The sequence below is a fragment of the Leptidea sinapis genome, chromosome 21 (genome assembly GCF_905404315.1).
Source record: "Leptidea sinapis chromosome 21, ilLepSina1.1, whole genome shotgun sequence".
NCBI lineage: Eukaryota > Metazoa > Arthropoda > Insecta > Lepidoptera > Pieridae > Leptidea > Leptidea sinapis.
In genome coordinates, this window is record NC_066285.1 from 11,752,280 (window position 1) to 11,765,996 (window position 13,717).

Consider the following 13,717-nt stretch of genomic DNA (forward strand, 5'->3'; position numbering starts at 1 on the left):
AGCTTTGCTGTAAGACACACGAAAATTTCTGTGACTTTTTAACATCTTTTTATTGAAAAATAACAAGCCTATTAAATTAGAAGCAAGGCAATTGAACACTGCAGCTAAGGCTTCCTTCACAACAGAAAACAATTTTAAATAAATATAAACTTGCCTTATTTTGATTTACTATTTGAAAATGATTTACAATTTAAAAATAGGCAGATCGAAAAACAAAGTGATTTTACTATAAAACTTTTTGTAACCAGAATTTGTATTTTATATTTTTAAATTATTTTGTCCCTTCATGTGGGTTAAAGCTTGTCAAAAACTACAACAATTACTCGTATCAGTGCTCTGTATTTGAGCTATTTGTATCCATCACTTTTGATGATCATGACATGCCATTTTTTAACTCATGCCGTCATTACCTCTTTGACCTATTTAATTTAATACCCTCTTCAAAAAATCAAAACCTTTCAATGTCGAATTAACGGGATCAGAGCTCTCAATAAAACTCTTAAAAATCATGGAATTAATAAAACAAATACATTAAAGGCAATTTTTATTTATGGTCCAACGTATACTGAATGAACCCATTCAATGTAAAATTTCGCATTACATTCTTACATAATATACAATATTTACATACACATACAATATTGAACAGGGCGGGTAGTTAGCTGTTGACAAGGAAAGCAATCACTAGAGAGGTTAATGTCAGAGGTTGAGCAAGATTTTCACCGACTGGGCTTGCACAAGCGGCCGCCCGCGCCCTCGCACTGCCCCCTCCGTCGCCTCGGCAAACAGATCCAGCCGCACTAGATAAACTTCGACCCCTCACTTTGAGCGGTGATATACACAAATTTTCATCCGCAAAATCAGAGGTCATCGCTAAAGGATTCAACATTGGATCAAGTCCGCATTCACACGGCAAATGATTACCGCGTATTATAATATCCTCTACCTCCAGAATAACTGCCTCAGGCGTCTCCAGCATGTGATTTCCAGTCAATTTAAAAGTTTGGACGCTATTATTCTGTATTAGAGAAAGCTCTTCGACACGATCAATCTTATTATTACATATTTCTAGAATGTCGACACGTCGTAAGCCATCGAATGCACCCACTCTTATTATACCCAGGTCTGATTCTCTCAAAACAAGCTTTCCGACACGGGTCAGGCCAAAAAACGTGTCTGCTAAGAGTGCTGGCAAATCCATGTATGCAAGCTCTAATATCCCCACTCCTTCTAGGCCTGCAAACGCCTGCGGTTCAATTGATTTTACTCCAGAAGGCAACTCTATCTGAGATACATCATTAAGACCAGAGAACGCGTGAGCTAATATACGTTTAATAGGATTATTCCTTAGGGATATAAGTTTTATAAAGTTAGTTCCCGCAAATGCATAACTTTCGATTTGAGCAATGCGGTTATGAGAGAGTACAATTGAAGATATATTCTGAAGGGCAGCGAATGCAAATGAGTCCACAGTTGCAAGTGGAGTGTTCTGTATGTAGAGTTCGTCCAACCGCGGAAGACCACGAAAGGCAAACGGGCGTATGCGGGTCAGGTTGCAGGCGTCAAGGGAGAGACGCCGTAGTTGACGGAGATGGGCGAACGCATCTGAACGTAGAACACGAAGATCTGCTCGTGATAATGACAGCTGCATCACGCTGGAACTCAATGCCGACGGAACTCCTCGTAATGCTGCACTGTTACACACCACCTGCAATAGTATAAGAATCTCAGTTGTAGTAACTATATGGCCAAAGCCAAAAAATAATCTTTTACTAGAGAGAACACCTGATTAAATATTTATTAAATCGTATTAATTAAGACGAGCAATTCTATAATGCTTATAATTTCATTTTTAAGGAACTCGGAAACGTCTTCAACAATAAGAATCAAATATTGTATATATAGGTACAATAGAAACTATTTTCATAACGCCATCCCATAAATTTCAAAGTACAGACAGTTGCTATAGGAAGTTACTCGTAATACACAGCCTAGCGAAATTCTCTAAGAAAAAAGCGATTCACTTGATTGTGTGAAACATGCAGTAATTGATAGATTGACACATGAGATCTTGTAAAAAATGGAGGATAGCCGAAATCCACTACGTTTTACGGAAGTTCCCAATATTCAGTCTATCTCTTACTTGAGATAAAAATCGTAACTATCGTTGACTTTTCTGTCCCAATAAACTTATCGACGGTGACTCACCTTATCCGTATACGCTGCCTGTCAATGGGACGTCGTATAGCTTACCAGCGATAGAAGTTTGTATGGAAATTGCAATATTGGGAACGGCCGTAAAGCAACTGTTCGCTTTCAAACTTAGACAGATTATCCATCGTCGCCATAATATTGTAATTACTACCTCAAACTTATGTCAAATCACTGCATGTTTCATACTAAACTAAATTTCAATTTTTACTTAGACATTCTCGCCTCTTATTACGTAGTATTTACAGCCTCTTTAAGGTAGATGTGAATTATTGTTTATTAAATAAAGTGACGTACGTTCGACGCAAATCCGCGAAACTTAATATATCGGTACAAAAACATAGTAAATTAAACTTATATCTATCGATAAACATTAAATCCGAACGAACATCACTTCATTCCGTTTGAATGAACCCGTCGGATAATGATTTCGTGTTGCAATTGGTATTGTTTGTTTTGTCCATAAAATTAATCCTCTTCTGAATATACAAACTACCCCTTACCCACACAGTCCCATGGTCATATTGTGATTGAATTGTTTCGAACTTTATCTTCACAAATACTCCACATTAATATAGAGAACAATTCGATGTATTGTCAAAGGATTTAACTGTATTTGCCAATATTTATGTTATACTAGCTGATTCCCGCGACTTCGTCCGCGTAGATAAAGGGTTTTTAAAAATAATAAGTAAGTTAGGAATTGAAGATTATCTCATGTCCTATTCCAGTTCCGGTTCCTGTTTTCGCTCCCGTTCCCAACATATTATATGAATCTTATTTCGAGGAAGATTGGTATACTATTGGTATAGTTGTAGCTCATTGACGTGAATTTAAGTTTTTCACAAATCACACAGGAGCCATAATTTTTCGAGGATTTTCTATTCCAAATTTCCTCAAACTTGGTTCAGTAAGACCCGCGTAAAAGCGTTACAAACAAACTTATATTCATATTTATAATATTTGTGGGATTGTCTAATTCTTGATGAATACAACATGTACACAGTCACAAAAAAACTTTTTATATCACATTAAATTGGAGTGGAGACCAAACATGCAAATAAAATTTATAAACATATTATATATAGTATTTTCTTTGATTAAAGCGAGTGGTATTTAATTAAAATACTTTTAAATGGATTACATACATTTATCTGTATTTGTATATGTATATAGATATGTTTTAAAGTTACACTTTTTGAAATCTATTTATTTAACCCGACGTTTGTGAAAAACCTTATGTAAAAAATACAGTTACAATTACACGCGTTGTTATTTCAAAAAGTATTTTATTTAAAATCATAAAAATGTAAAGATATAGGATACATTACAAAGATGGATTGGTTCGCCCATGCAATTAATACATTTAATTATTAAATTTATTATTAAGGGTAAATTATAGGATTAAATAATATAAGACCATAAGATAACTATTGATTACAATTTATTTATTAATTATTGTGTCGAATAAGGGTTCAAAAAAGCACAGAAAAATTTGTATTTTAAGTAGGCATTGAAAGAATAAGATTTAAATAATAGTACTTTTATTTGTATAGGGGACAGCAGGTGCCATCAATACCTTTAAAGGAAAAGGAATTCGATACAAACAAAATTAACATTGATTCAAAAGCTTTGACGGCACAATTTCTGTCCCTCAGTATATTTTAACTGCTTAAAAAATGCTTAACAGTAATAACAATATCAATGTTCATCAATAAAAAGGAGCTCTTTGCTAGACAATACCTTAAAAGTATAAATTGTTGGTAAATATCGACTTTAGGATGTTGTCTATTAAAATGTACAAACATTAATCTGGTTATTAGTTGAATAGTACATTTTATGTAATCATTGGAGAAAAAATCAACAACACATAATGCTAGGCATATTTTAGAAATAACTTAACAAACTTGGATGTTACCTAAATAGACATAATGTACGTTTTTTTCAAAACTTATATCTTATAGTTTCAGACTTACCCGTACTGATCGATATACATGGGCCAACCTTCATAAATGTATTGTGAGGGAAGGGTTAGGATGCTTATCGACTTGAATTTTTCCCGAAGTGAGTCTCTAAGTCTAAGTCGCATATTATAAATTGCTCTAATAGCACAAAAATACTTTAAATATCCGAAGCATTTCCCCACACTTGCAAATCTAATTAGATAATGTTAAAGAAGTACACAAAATAGACGAGCTGTATTCACATCAGTTAATTGTCTGATCCTTTTGAACGGCAAAAGTTACAGCACATAATACCAAATGCTAAATTACCGAAATGTGGGCCCCAGTGTAGTTTACTATTTAAAAAATTTGCCAAGTATCATCAGCAAATAAAACTATATCAGCAACTCTTTCTACCATAAATGAACGATCGTTAATATGGACTAAAAAAGAAACAGGCCAAAGATCGAACCCTGTGGCACACCTATCTCTACATCAAAGCTTTTTGGATTTGTACCACAAATATCTACAACAAACTGTTTACGACTCAGTAACAAAAAAGTCAATTAATATAAAAATAAATAATAATTGTCACAAAGACTATAAAACTTAAGCTAAGTAAAAGGGTACTAAAATCCACGCAATCAAAAGCCTTCGGAAGGTCACAGAAAATAGCTATTACGTCATGAAAGTCCTTCCAAGAGTCAAACGGTATGGTAAATCCAAGTTGCTTGGGGTGTAATAGATTATTTACCGTAAAATGTGAAATCAATTGATTTAGTGGTATTTCAAAGATTAGAATATAAAATGAAGAGGTAGTTTGTAGTGTATTGTAGATAATGTGATGAAGAAGAGAAGGACTTGTAGTAATTTAAATTAATGTTCTAGTCTGTGGTAATCTTCGACTCGAGTTGATGCGTGATGATGTTACAGAAAAGACATGTAAGAACATCGTGGTTACCGAAAACTGACTTACGAGAGCAATTGAGGACAGTTTATATCACACACTATTATCGAGAGAAAGTGATTTATAGTAACGGAGTATATTATTGTGAGGAATATATTTCAATTATACACGATAGCTAACTAACAACTATAACATTCGTGTCGTGAAAAACTTAACAAGATATATTATGAAAGATTTAGGTACAGAACGCATTTTGCGCATATTTAATATTTCAATCACTTATAGATACTGAATTATTTAACTAACCATCTATGCAGAAAAGAAGTGCCTCATGTTCTGAGAAAAACGCACGCAAGAACATCATCGGGATCTGCTTTTTAATTTTGTACACCAAGCATAGTATTGTTATATGTTTACTTTATTCAAATTAGAATAAATATCAACGTTATCTAAAATTCCAATAATATTACATATATTTGTTTTGTAGAACGATGGAACCGCGGCCTCATTTGTTACTAAACAGGAAGATACACGGGTCTATAACCGCAATGCACAAATAAAATAAATGGCAAAATGCCAGGTTCCCGGAAAAGAAAACCACTGATTCTCGCCTGGCAAGCAAAGGCATTAGATATCTCGAATGTAAATTACCTGTGATTGTGAAAGACAAATACATTGCGTCGGACAAGACGGTACCAGCGCTGGTGTTAGTTGGCTGTTAGTCAATGTAAGAACAGTCCATGACTGCACCACGATCGCCCAACGCACCACACATCTGTAAGGGAAATAGCGACACATACTGTGAATGTTTTATTTAAATAAATGCGTCGTGTGTGTTGCTCGACAATTATCTACAAATGTTCAATATACAGGTGTTTGCGTTGCCAAGAATAAAAAAAACAATAGAATTGAAAAATTCGAAATACTGATATTTTTTTATGGGACGTTCAGCTGATGGTTATTGAAACGCCCTGCCCATTACAATACAGTGTCGCTCAGGATTCTTGAAAAACCCAAAATTATGAAGGGCACAACAATTGCGCTCGTCTCCTTAAGACATAAGATGTTAAGTCTCATTTGTCCAGTAATTTCACTAGCTACGGCGCCCTTCAGACCGAAATACAGATTACAAATTACTGCTTCACGGCAAAAATACGCGCCGTTGTGGTACCCATAATCTAGCCGGTATCCTGTGTAAAGGAGCCTCCCACTGGTATATTACCTGACGAGTAGCGCCGGGGCCATGGGCGGGCGCAGGGACAAGGCGGCGCCCGCCAGTAGTCCTCACCGACGGACATCCATCACACGCGCTCGGTTGACCTGACAAAATATTCATATGTACTTTATTTTATATTTACTTTTACTAGCTTTTACTCGCGACTTCGTCTGCGTGGAATACTTAATTTGGATAGTATTTTTTATTTTTTAGGATAGGTACTTTTCAAATAATACACATATTCTTTCTGTTCTTTTTTCACTGCTGGCGGTGCTCTTCTATCTCGTCACTGTGGCCAGTCTCTTTAATAGTATTTCCCTGCGAATTTTAATCTCTTATTTTATCCCCATGTAAGTCAAAGTTTCGGAAATCAAACAAATGTTTATAAATTACTTCTTATGAAGTGCTTTAATACAAAGTTTCATAGTATCTTTCATCCCTTATTTCCATTCCATTTTCCTTTCATGCCCTTTTTGAAGAAACATGGCAGGCTATGTCTTTTTCCAAGCTCAAGTCTATCTCAGCAGAAAATTTCATCAAAATCGGTTCAGTGGTTTAGGCGTGAAAGCGTAACAACTTACTGTCACATTTGTAATATTATTAGTAGGGATTTGAAACCAACTACAAAATAGACAAAAAAGAAACTAAACAACACATATATATATTCAAAAATAAGAAAACAAAATCTGTAAAACAGAATAATAATTATAAAACGTTTGCACAACTAAAACAAAAAACTAAAATATTTGCATGTCTGTCAAGTCAACTTTAGCTGCAAATGTCTCTTGCAAATAAAGAACTTTAGCTTTGACAGACAGTATCATATTTTGATGAATTGGAACTGAATAAGAAGATTCAGATGGCCACTGGAATATATTATTATAATATAGTATTTCAAGAGAGTTAATATAGGAATCCAACAATCAAACTGATCTGGTGATGTACTGAGAAAGTATATATATAAGTATATAGTTATATATAAGGGCTTTCGGACGGTGCTTGCAGGAAGTGAAAAAGCAACCTCTCAACCACAATACCAGAGGTCTGATGAGTTACCAACCTTTTAGGTGAGGATAAGTATTTGTAATCATTTTGGTATTCGCCATTTTGATTTTATCTAATACAATACAACTGCTGTCAAAATTTCGGGTATAAAAAAGGAGAATTTCCAAACAAAATTTATTGAATGAGATCTATAATTATCTGAATCACTCTTATTTCAGAGTTCAGTGGGTAAACATCTCCTGAGGATGACTCGTGAAGAGGGATAACGCGTGTCGAATTAGTTGAAGCAGAGATGTTCCGAAGATCTGTTTCACCTGATTCCACCGAATACCACCTTCGCACGACACGCCGCTAATTAGGATATCATCGCCACCATCTGGATGTGTGGCGGTCCTCCACAGTGCGGTTTGCAAAGAGCTTTCTTCCACGTTCTACAAAGCGTGCTATGAGCTTCCTTGTGCGGTGTTTCCGGCACGATACGACATGGGTATCTTCAAAAAAAGCGTGTACACCTTCCTCAAAAGTCTAGCCACGGTGATCACTTAACACTAGCTGATAATCGCTAATTATAAACTTACGATAACTCAAAACATTTAGATAAAACATTCATTTAATAACAATTATTAACGACTGAACGATATTTTATGACAGCAGTGGAAAAACACAAGAGCAACGAATGTGATTTTATAAGGTTTTATCGTTTAACCCAGTTTACCCCTCGCATAGATCATATAAAATTTATATCACCTCTTCACGCTCCGTGCATTTATCAACATACGTATATTTTATATCGCACGCTCCACTACTCGAGATAAATAAACAGATCCAGCGCTTTAAAGCGTCGACATCATTGTATAATAAAAGCCTACATATAAATAATGGGCCTCGAACGTCACCGCTGCACAGCGGCTTCAAATACAAAACACACTCTGAATTCAGCATTATTATTCTCGAGTCTGATGCCAAAAACTTAAAATTGCAGGAAATGTTTGTTTGTACAATGCTGCAGATTGAGATCCACAATTGGGAAAACCATTAGGCGCGTCGCCTGAGATATACTTTGTGTTTAAATAAGTAATTAGAATGAAACTGAAGCTCATATAATTATAAACTTAATTTGTAATATTATGTATACAGGGCGTCCCAAAGTTATGGGACATGAAGGGAAAGTACCTTAAATATCGTAGATAGTGCATCTTACTGAAAGAAGACTTTATGTTATTTTTAAAAGTTAGTAATTCTGCATTCAAAGATTTTTTTAAATTATTTGCTTCGTCTGGGAATCGAACCGACTTAAATGTAAACAATAAAAACAAAAGAATCAAAAGTAGGGGACTTTTATGATGCTAATCGAAAGAATGGCCAAAAACTAATAACTCTTCTTAAGTAACATAGTATTTTAAAAGAAAGGAACAGCTTAAAATGTTAGAGTCAAATTTTAAGAAATTTATTTACTGCCGACAGCGAAGTTCGAAAAGTAGCGATATTATAATTCCAGATAAGCATTGATTATTTGAGGCAAGTATTTTTTAGAAAATCTTTGAATGCAGAATTACTAACTTTTAAAAATAACATAAAGTCTTCTTTCAGTAAGATACCCTATCTACGTTATTTAAGGTACTTTCCCTTCATGTCCCATAACTTTGGGACAGCCTGTATACTTTGTTGAAATCTTAACCGATAATTTCGGAGCAAGATAATTACAATATAGATCACTATAGATACAAAAATTCATATAAACATCCATGACTGGGAAACAAACACCCATATGTTGAATTGTTGAAATTATATGATGAATTCATATAATTATTTGCATCTACCGGTGATTCGTACATGGTACTTTGTGGGCACCATGAACTAACCACTGATATAACAGATATAAATAATAATTATAATCAATATTTACAAATTTACTCGACATTAAATATATCTTACAACATGGGTATGTGTTGTGAGAGAAAGTAGTCTGTGTACATGTAATAACAATAATAATGTGGGGTACAACTGTCGACTCAAGCAAAAATGTTTATGTCCCGGTTCAGTTGTCTCCGAGCCCCCGTAGCGCTTAGACGGAATAAGTTAAATCTTTATACACATCGCGGGCGTATCATTATAAACCTGATCTAATTATAAGGAAACAACTCAATAATAATAATAATAAAACGATATATTTCAGGCATTTGACCCATAAAACTACAAACAATCAATTACTTAATAGTAAATTATGATTTTTGTGATTACTCATTATACACGGGGCTGTGGGTTGCAGTCAGCCGTAGGCGATGGCGTAAATCAGATAAAATGCGTATATTGTATAACAAATTATTGTGAATTATTACGTATTTGATAATAATACATGTTTTGTCGTCTTAATTAGAGACACATTTATTTATTCCCAAAAAGGTAAATGGATTTTCAGCGGCATTGGCTCTTTGTTGCTACAAAAAAACTGTTGAAAATGCTCTGTTCACTCTCATATAATTTGCAGTTAGCTATTAACTTTGAAGGGATAATTATATTTAGTACTAGTGAGTATTATTATTATGTAATAGTGTTCGGCTTATGGCCCTAAGAACGATGTAATGAGGCTCACTTTACGAGTAAGTGTGTTGAAAATATTTGAGTTTACATTGATTTGAATAAATTTACAGAAAAAATTTAATGTATGTCAGAATTAAAAAAGAAAATTATTAAAAATAATTCATAAATATTTCATTTGAGTACTTACATCATTAAAATACTATGTTAAATATATCAATAAGTTGTTACAGGTCAGAAATGTCATAGTTACAACATTAGTTATTAAATTACAACTTTTTCTAATGCCATGATCCATAAAGGAAGCGGCTCTTTTTCTTAATACAGCATAGAAATCGTCAACCGTATTCACTGCAAACATGCCCGACGCGCTACAGCACTACGGTAGTTTAAGCATTGCTCTAAACGCGTTATTGTACTGCACACGTAGCGTATGGCAAGCTCGTTTTGTACAGTTTTTCCACAAGTAACTGGTAAACAATGCTTTGCAGAAAGCGCTGATTAGAGAAATTTTTACAGGTACACCACACCTAGCAAATCTACGGGCTAACATGTTCCTTGTGGCGGAAATAGACCTCCTTTGTCTTTCAATCTCATCAGCATCCTTCATTTCTTATAATATGCCGCAGGTATTTAAATTGAGAAACAACTTTGAGCTGAGATCTCTTCAGAGTGATAACTGGGCTTACAATATGCGACCCATCGTGTCTGTATACCATAATCTCTGTCTTATATACGTAATACTTTAAACCATTAGTCGAGGCGAACTATTCACAAATATTCATAAGTTTCCGTAAGCCCTTTATAGAGGGTCTCAGCAGGACTATGTAGGTGTAAGTATTTTTTCAAGTAAGAACTTCTTTAGTGGCCTTGAGTACCTACTTATCTTGGGATGCGTACAAAATGTTAAGATCGCGTCAGGACGGGTGTCCTGATCGAAAATTCTTAAGGCGGTTAATTTGACGTGTAGTTTTTTTATGAAATATAAATTTACATGATTATTCTTTAGTTTGATGCGGAATGATTGCCATTTGGTCGCATAAAAATTTTTCTTTTCATTTTATGAATATTTACGTAGTTAGGTTGATTATATTATATAATTATTTAGTATTATTCCGTGTCCCTATATCGGTGCCAAATGTAGCCAAATGTAAGTACCTACACTCGCCACGCGTGACTTTAAGCGCGATAGCTTCGTCTAGAACAAAACAACCCAAGCGGGCAGGCACCGACTTAGACCCTGTATTACCCTTAGTATTTTATTAATATTAAAGGCATTAGGTTTTCATAAGTGGTTTAATAAAATATATAATACATAATTAAATGTTTATTAAGTTATTTTTTACTTTTCAGTTTTTGAAGTAGGTTTTTTAAACATGTTTTTTTTTATTTGTACAGGCAATGGTTTTGCAACTTTCATAGAGATCTCTATTTTTTATTTTAATAAAACAACAATATAACTGTAATCATACCATTCCGCTGTAAATGTTTTTTTTAATCAGTAGTTTTTCAATTTATAACTTACAAATATATACATAAGTTCATAATGTTCATATAACATTCAAATAATTTGTTATAGGTAAAAAATTAATGAATATTTAATATGAATGTTTCTAATATTTCAAGTAGTCCGGCCTGCAGTCAATTTTATAAAATATGTCTCCTATAGTTTTATACTATCTACGGGTTTATTATAATTAATCCGGCAATTCGTAATTAAACCGAGCTCCGCATCAGCTCAATCATATTATGACGCGACTGTGCTAGATAATGTCGCATCAATTTTAATTAGATTCAATATTAAACTGATCAATATTTGATTATTCAGAATAAAAGCCTAATTCACATAATATATTATGTGAATTAGGCTTTTATATATATATTATAGATCGCAATAGCTTCATTATTCAGCTCGTTAGTTTATATTCTGTCTTTGTCTATAGCATTGAAACTCTCAAACTGTTTGATATACTCGTACATTTTGATGCAGATTTTTTTTTGTGTTTGTTATCCTATGTGCTGGAGTTGGTTCTTGCTTGTTGGCGTTTTTATAATAACAATTTTTAATTAAGGCCGTTATCCCAAGAAATCGCCAAAATAGCGCATAATTTAAGCCTTTTCTTGACGGTTTATATAAAACTTATATTTTTACACAAAATAGTTATACACCTATCTACAGAAAATGAGATTTTTTTTTTAAACTATTTTTTATTGATAGTGCGAAAAAAAATCACCAAAATACTAACTATACAGTAGGAGCCATGTTAATCATTCAGTCAAGATAAAAATTGTAGGAAACTTTATTAATTGTTTTGTTAGTTTTGTACAGAAATTTGTTATATATTGGTATTTAGTAAAAAATGATTCTAATTCTGAATTAAAACGATGGCAATCTTGTGTGAGAGAGGTAACCTAGCTCCACTCGATTCCTCCAAGGCCATTGGCTCGGTCCCAAGCTATCAGAAAAGCTTCCTTGTGCGGTGTTTCTTATAATTGTATATAAATTACTGTGTCATATGACAACAGATAAAGACTCATACATATATTTTGTTTTAATACTGCCATACTATACATACCAGGGGCGTGAATTCCACTTAGGCAATTAGGCAATGCCTTCCTTAATATGAACCTAAATGAATAAATACCACTAGTATTAAAGTTAATTTAGTTCCAATCTATATAGCCAAACTTTTATTGAACACCCACCTAGTAAGTTTTAGCTCACGCTAAATAGCTACCCCCTTATTCATAATGGTCCGCTAACTTTAAACAGCCGCTTAGGAGTGTTTTTCTCATTCTGACTTAGTTCAATAGAAGAAGACAGAGTGAGAATTAGCAATGCTTTAAGTAAGCAAACTATTGTGAGTAAGGGGGCTAGTAAATACCTTATATAGGCAGTCTACCGTTTCATATTGCAATACTAAAATTTAGAACTATTATTTTATTAGGTACCTACTTGTACCTAGAATATTACAAAGTAAGTATTAGATTAACCAAATGGTCTGGAAACTATAACGAAACACAAACAACTTCAATATTTTGACTTAAAACCTAGCACTGTCGAACTAAAGCGCAAATTAAAATAATAATAGACGTGCGAACTAAAATCATAGACGTGCCCCGGCACAACACACATCGCTATAAAAATAATCTTATGCAAATTAACTCTAAATTAACATTACACAGTTCCGGTCCCTACCCAATGTCAGTTAAAATTTATAATTAGTTACCAGAACACTTAAAAGCCGAAACCAATATTAAAAAATTCATAACCTTTTTGAAAAAGTTACTTTTGTAAAAATTTTACTATTCTATTAATGAATACCTAGAGGAAAAATATATTTGAATGTCTGCCCCTTTGTCGTTCATTGCTATGCCTTATTACGAGGTGCATGTGATAATTATTTAGAACTACAATTTTATTTAGTAACTAAGTCGCATGTAACGCAATTTAATTAAATAAATAAATAAATATGACTAGTTAGATCTACAGTAGGTAGGCACTTGCTAGAAAACCAATGCACGCCTCTGTACTACGCGTATATAATTTTAAGTAAAACTTTGGACATTGTGTCGACAACAATACAGTCTACTTTCTTCTTGTTTTGTATCCTAACCGGGATCACAGGGATAATTAAAAAAACACATTAATAATAAAATATGTACCATAACATAATAAGCCTTTGTCTGAATGAGCCTTTTACATTATAAGTAGATACTTTTCACTCATTTTAATTGCTAAAATATAAAATGTACTTAGAAAAATACAAAGGATTACAAGTTAAAAACTAGAAACTAATTTTTCAGTATTAAAAGTGTACTGTTGCGTTTTGTTTGGATAAAATAGCAGTTTATATTTTAAGTATACTATTGTTTTCTTTTTTCTTCGGGGACCCG

The 13,717-nt window shown here is 33.5% G+C and overlaps 1 protein-coding gene across 1 annotated transcript in view; it reads right to left on the bottom strand.

Annotated features, from left to right (window-relative positions):
• Positions 1 to 543: 543 nt before the first annotated feature.
• The window catches only part of LOC126970651 (insulin-like growth factor-binding protein complex acid labile subunit), a 55,965-nt gene continuing 42,791 nt past the window's right edge, over positions 544 to 13,717 (bottom strand). Inside the window, exons 2-4 of the mRNA XM_050816733.1 lie at positions 6,284 to 6,381; positions 5,713 to 5,836; positions 544 to 1,708 (exon numbers count right to left, since the gene is read on the bottom strand). Coding sequence (XP_050672690.1) covers positions 659 to 1,708; positions 5,713 to 5,836; positions 6,284 to 6,306 — 1,197 coding nt within the window. The 5' untranslated portion in view covers positions 6,307 to 6,381 and the 3' untranslated portion in view covers positions 544 to 658. The remainder of the gene's footprint in view (positions 1,709 to 5,712; positions 5,837 to 6,283; positions 6,382 to 13,717) is intronic.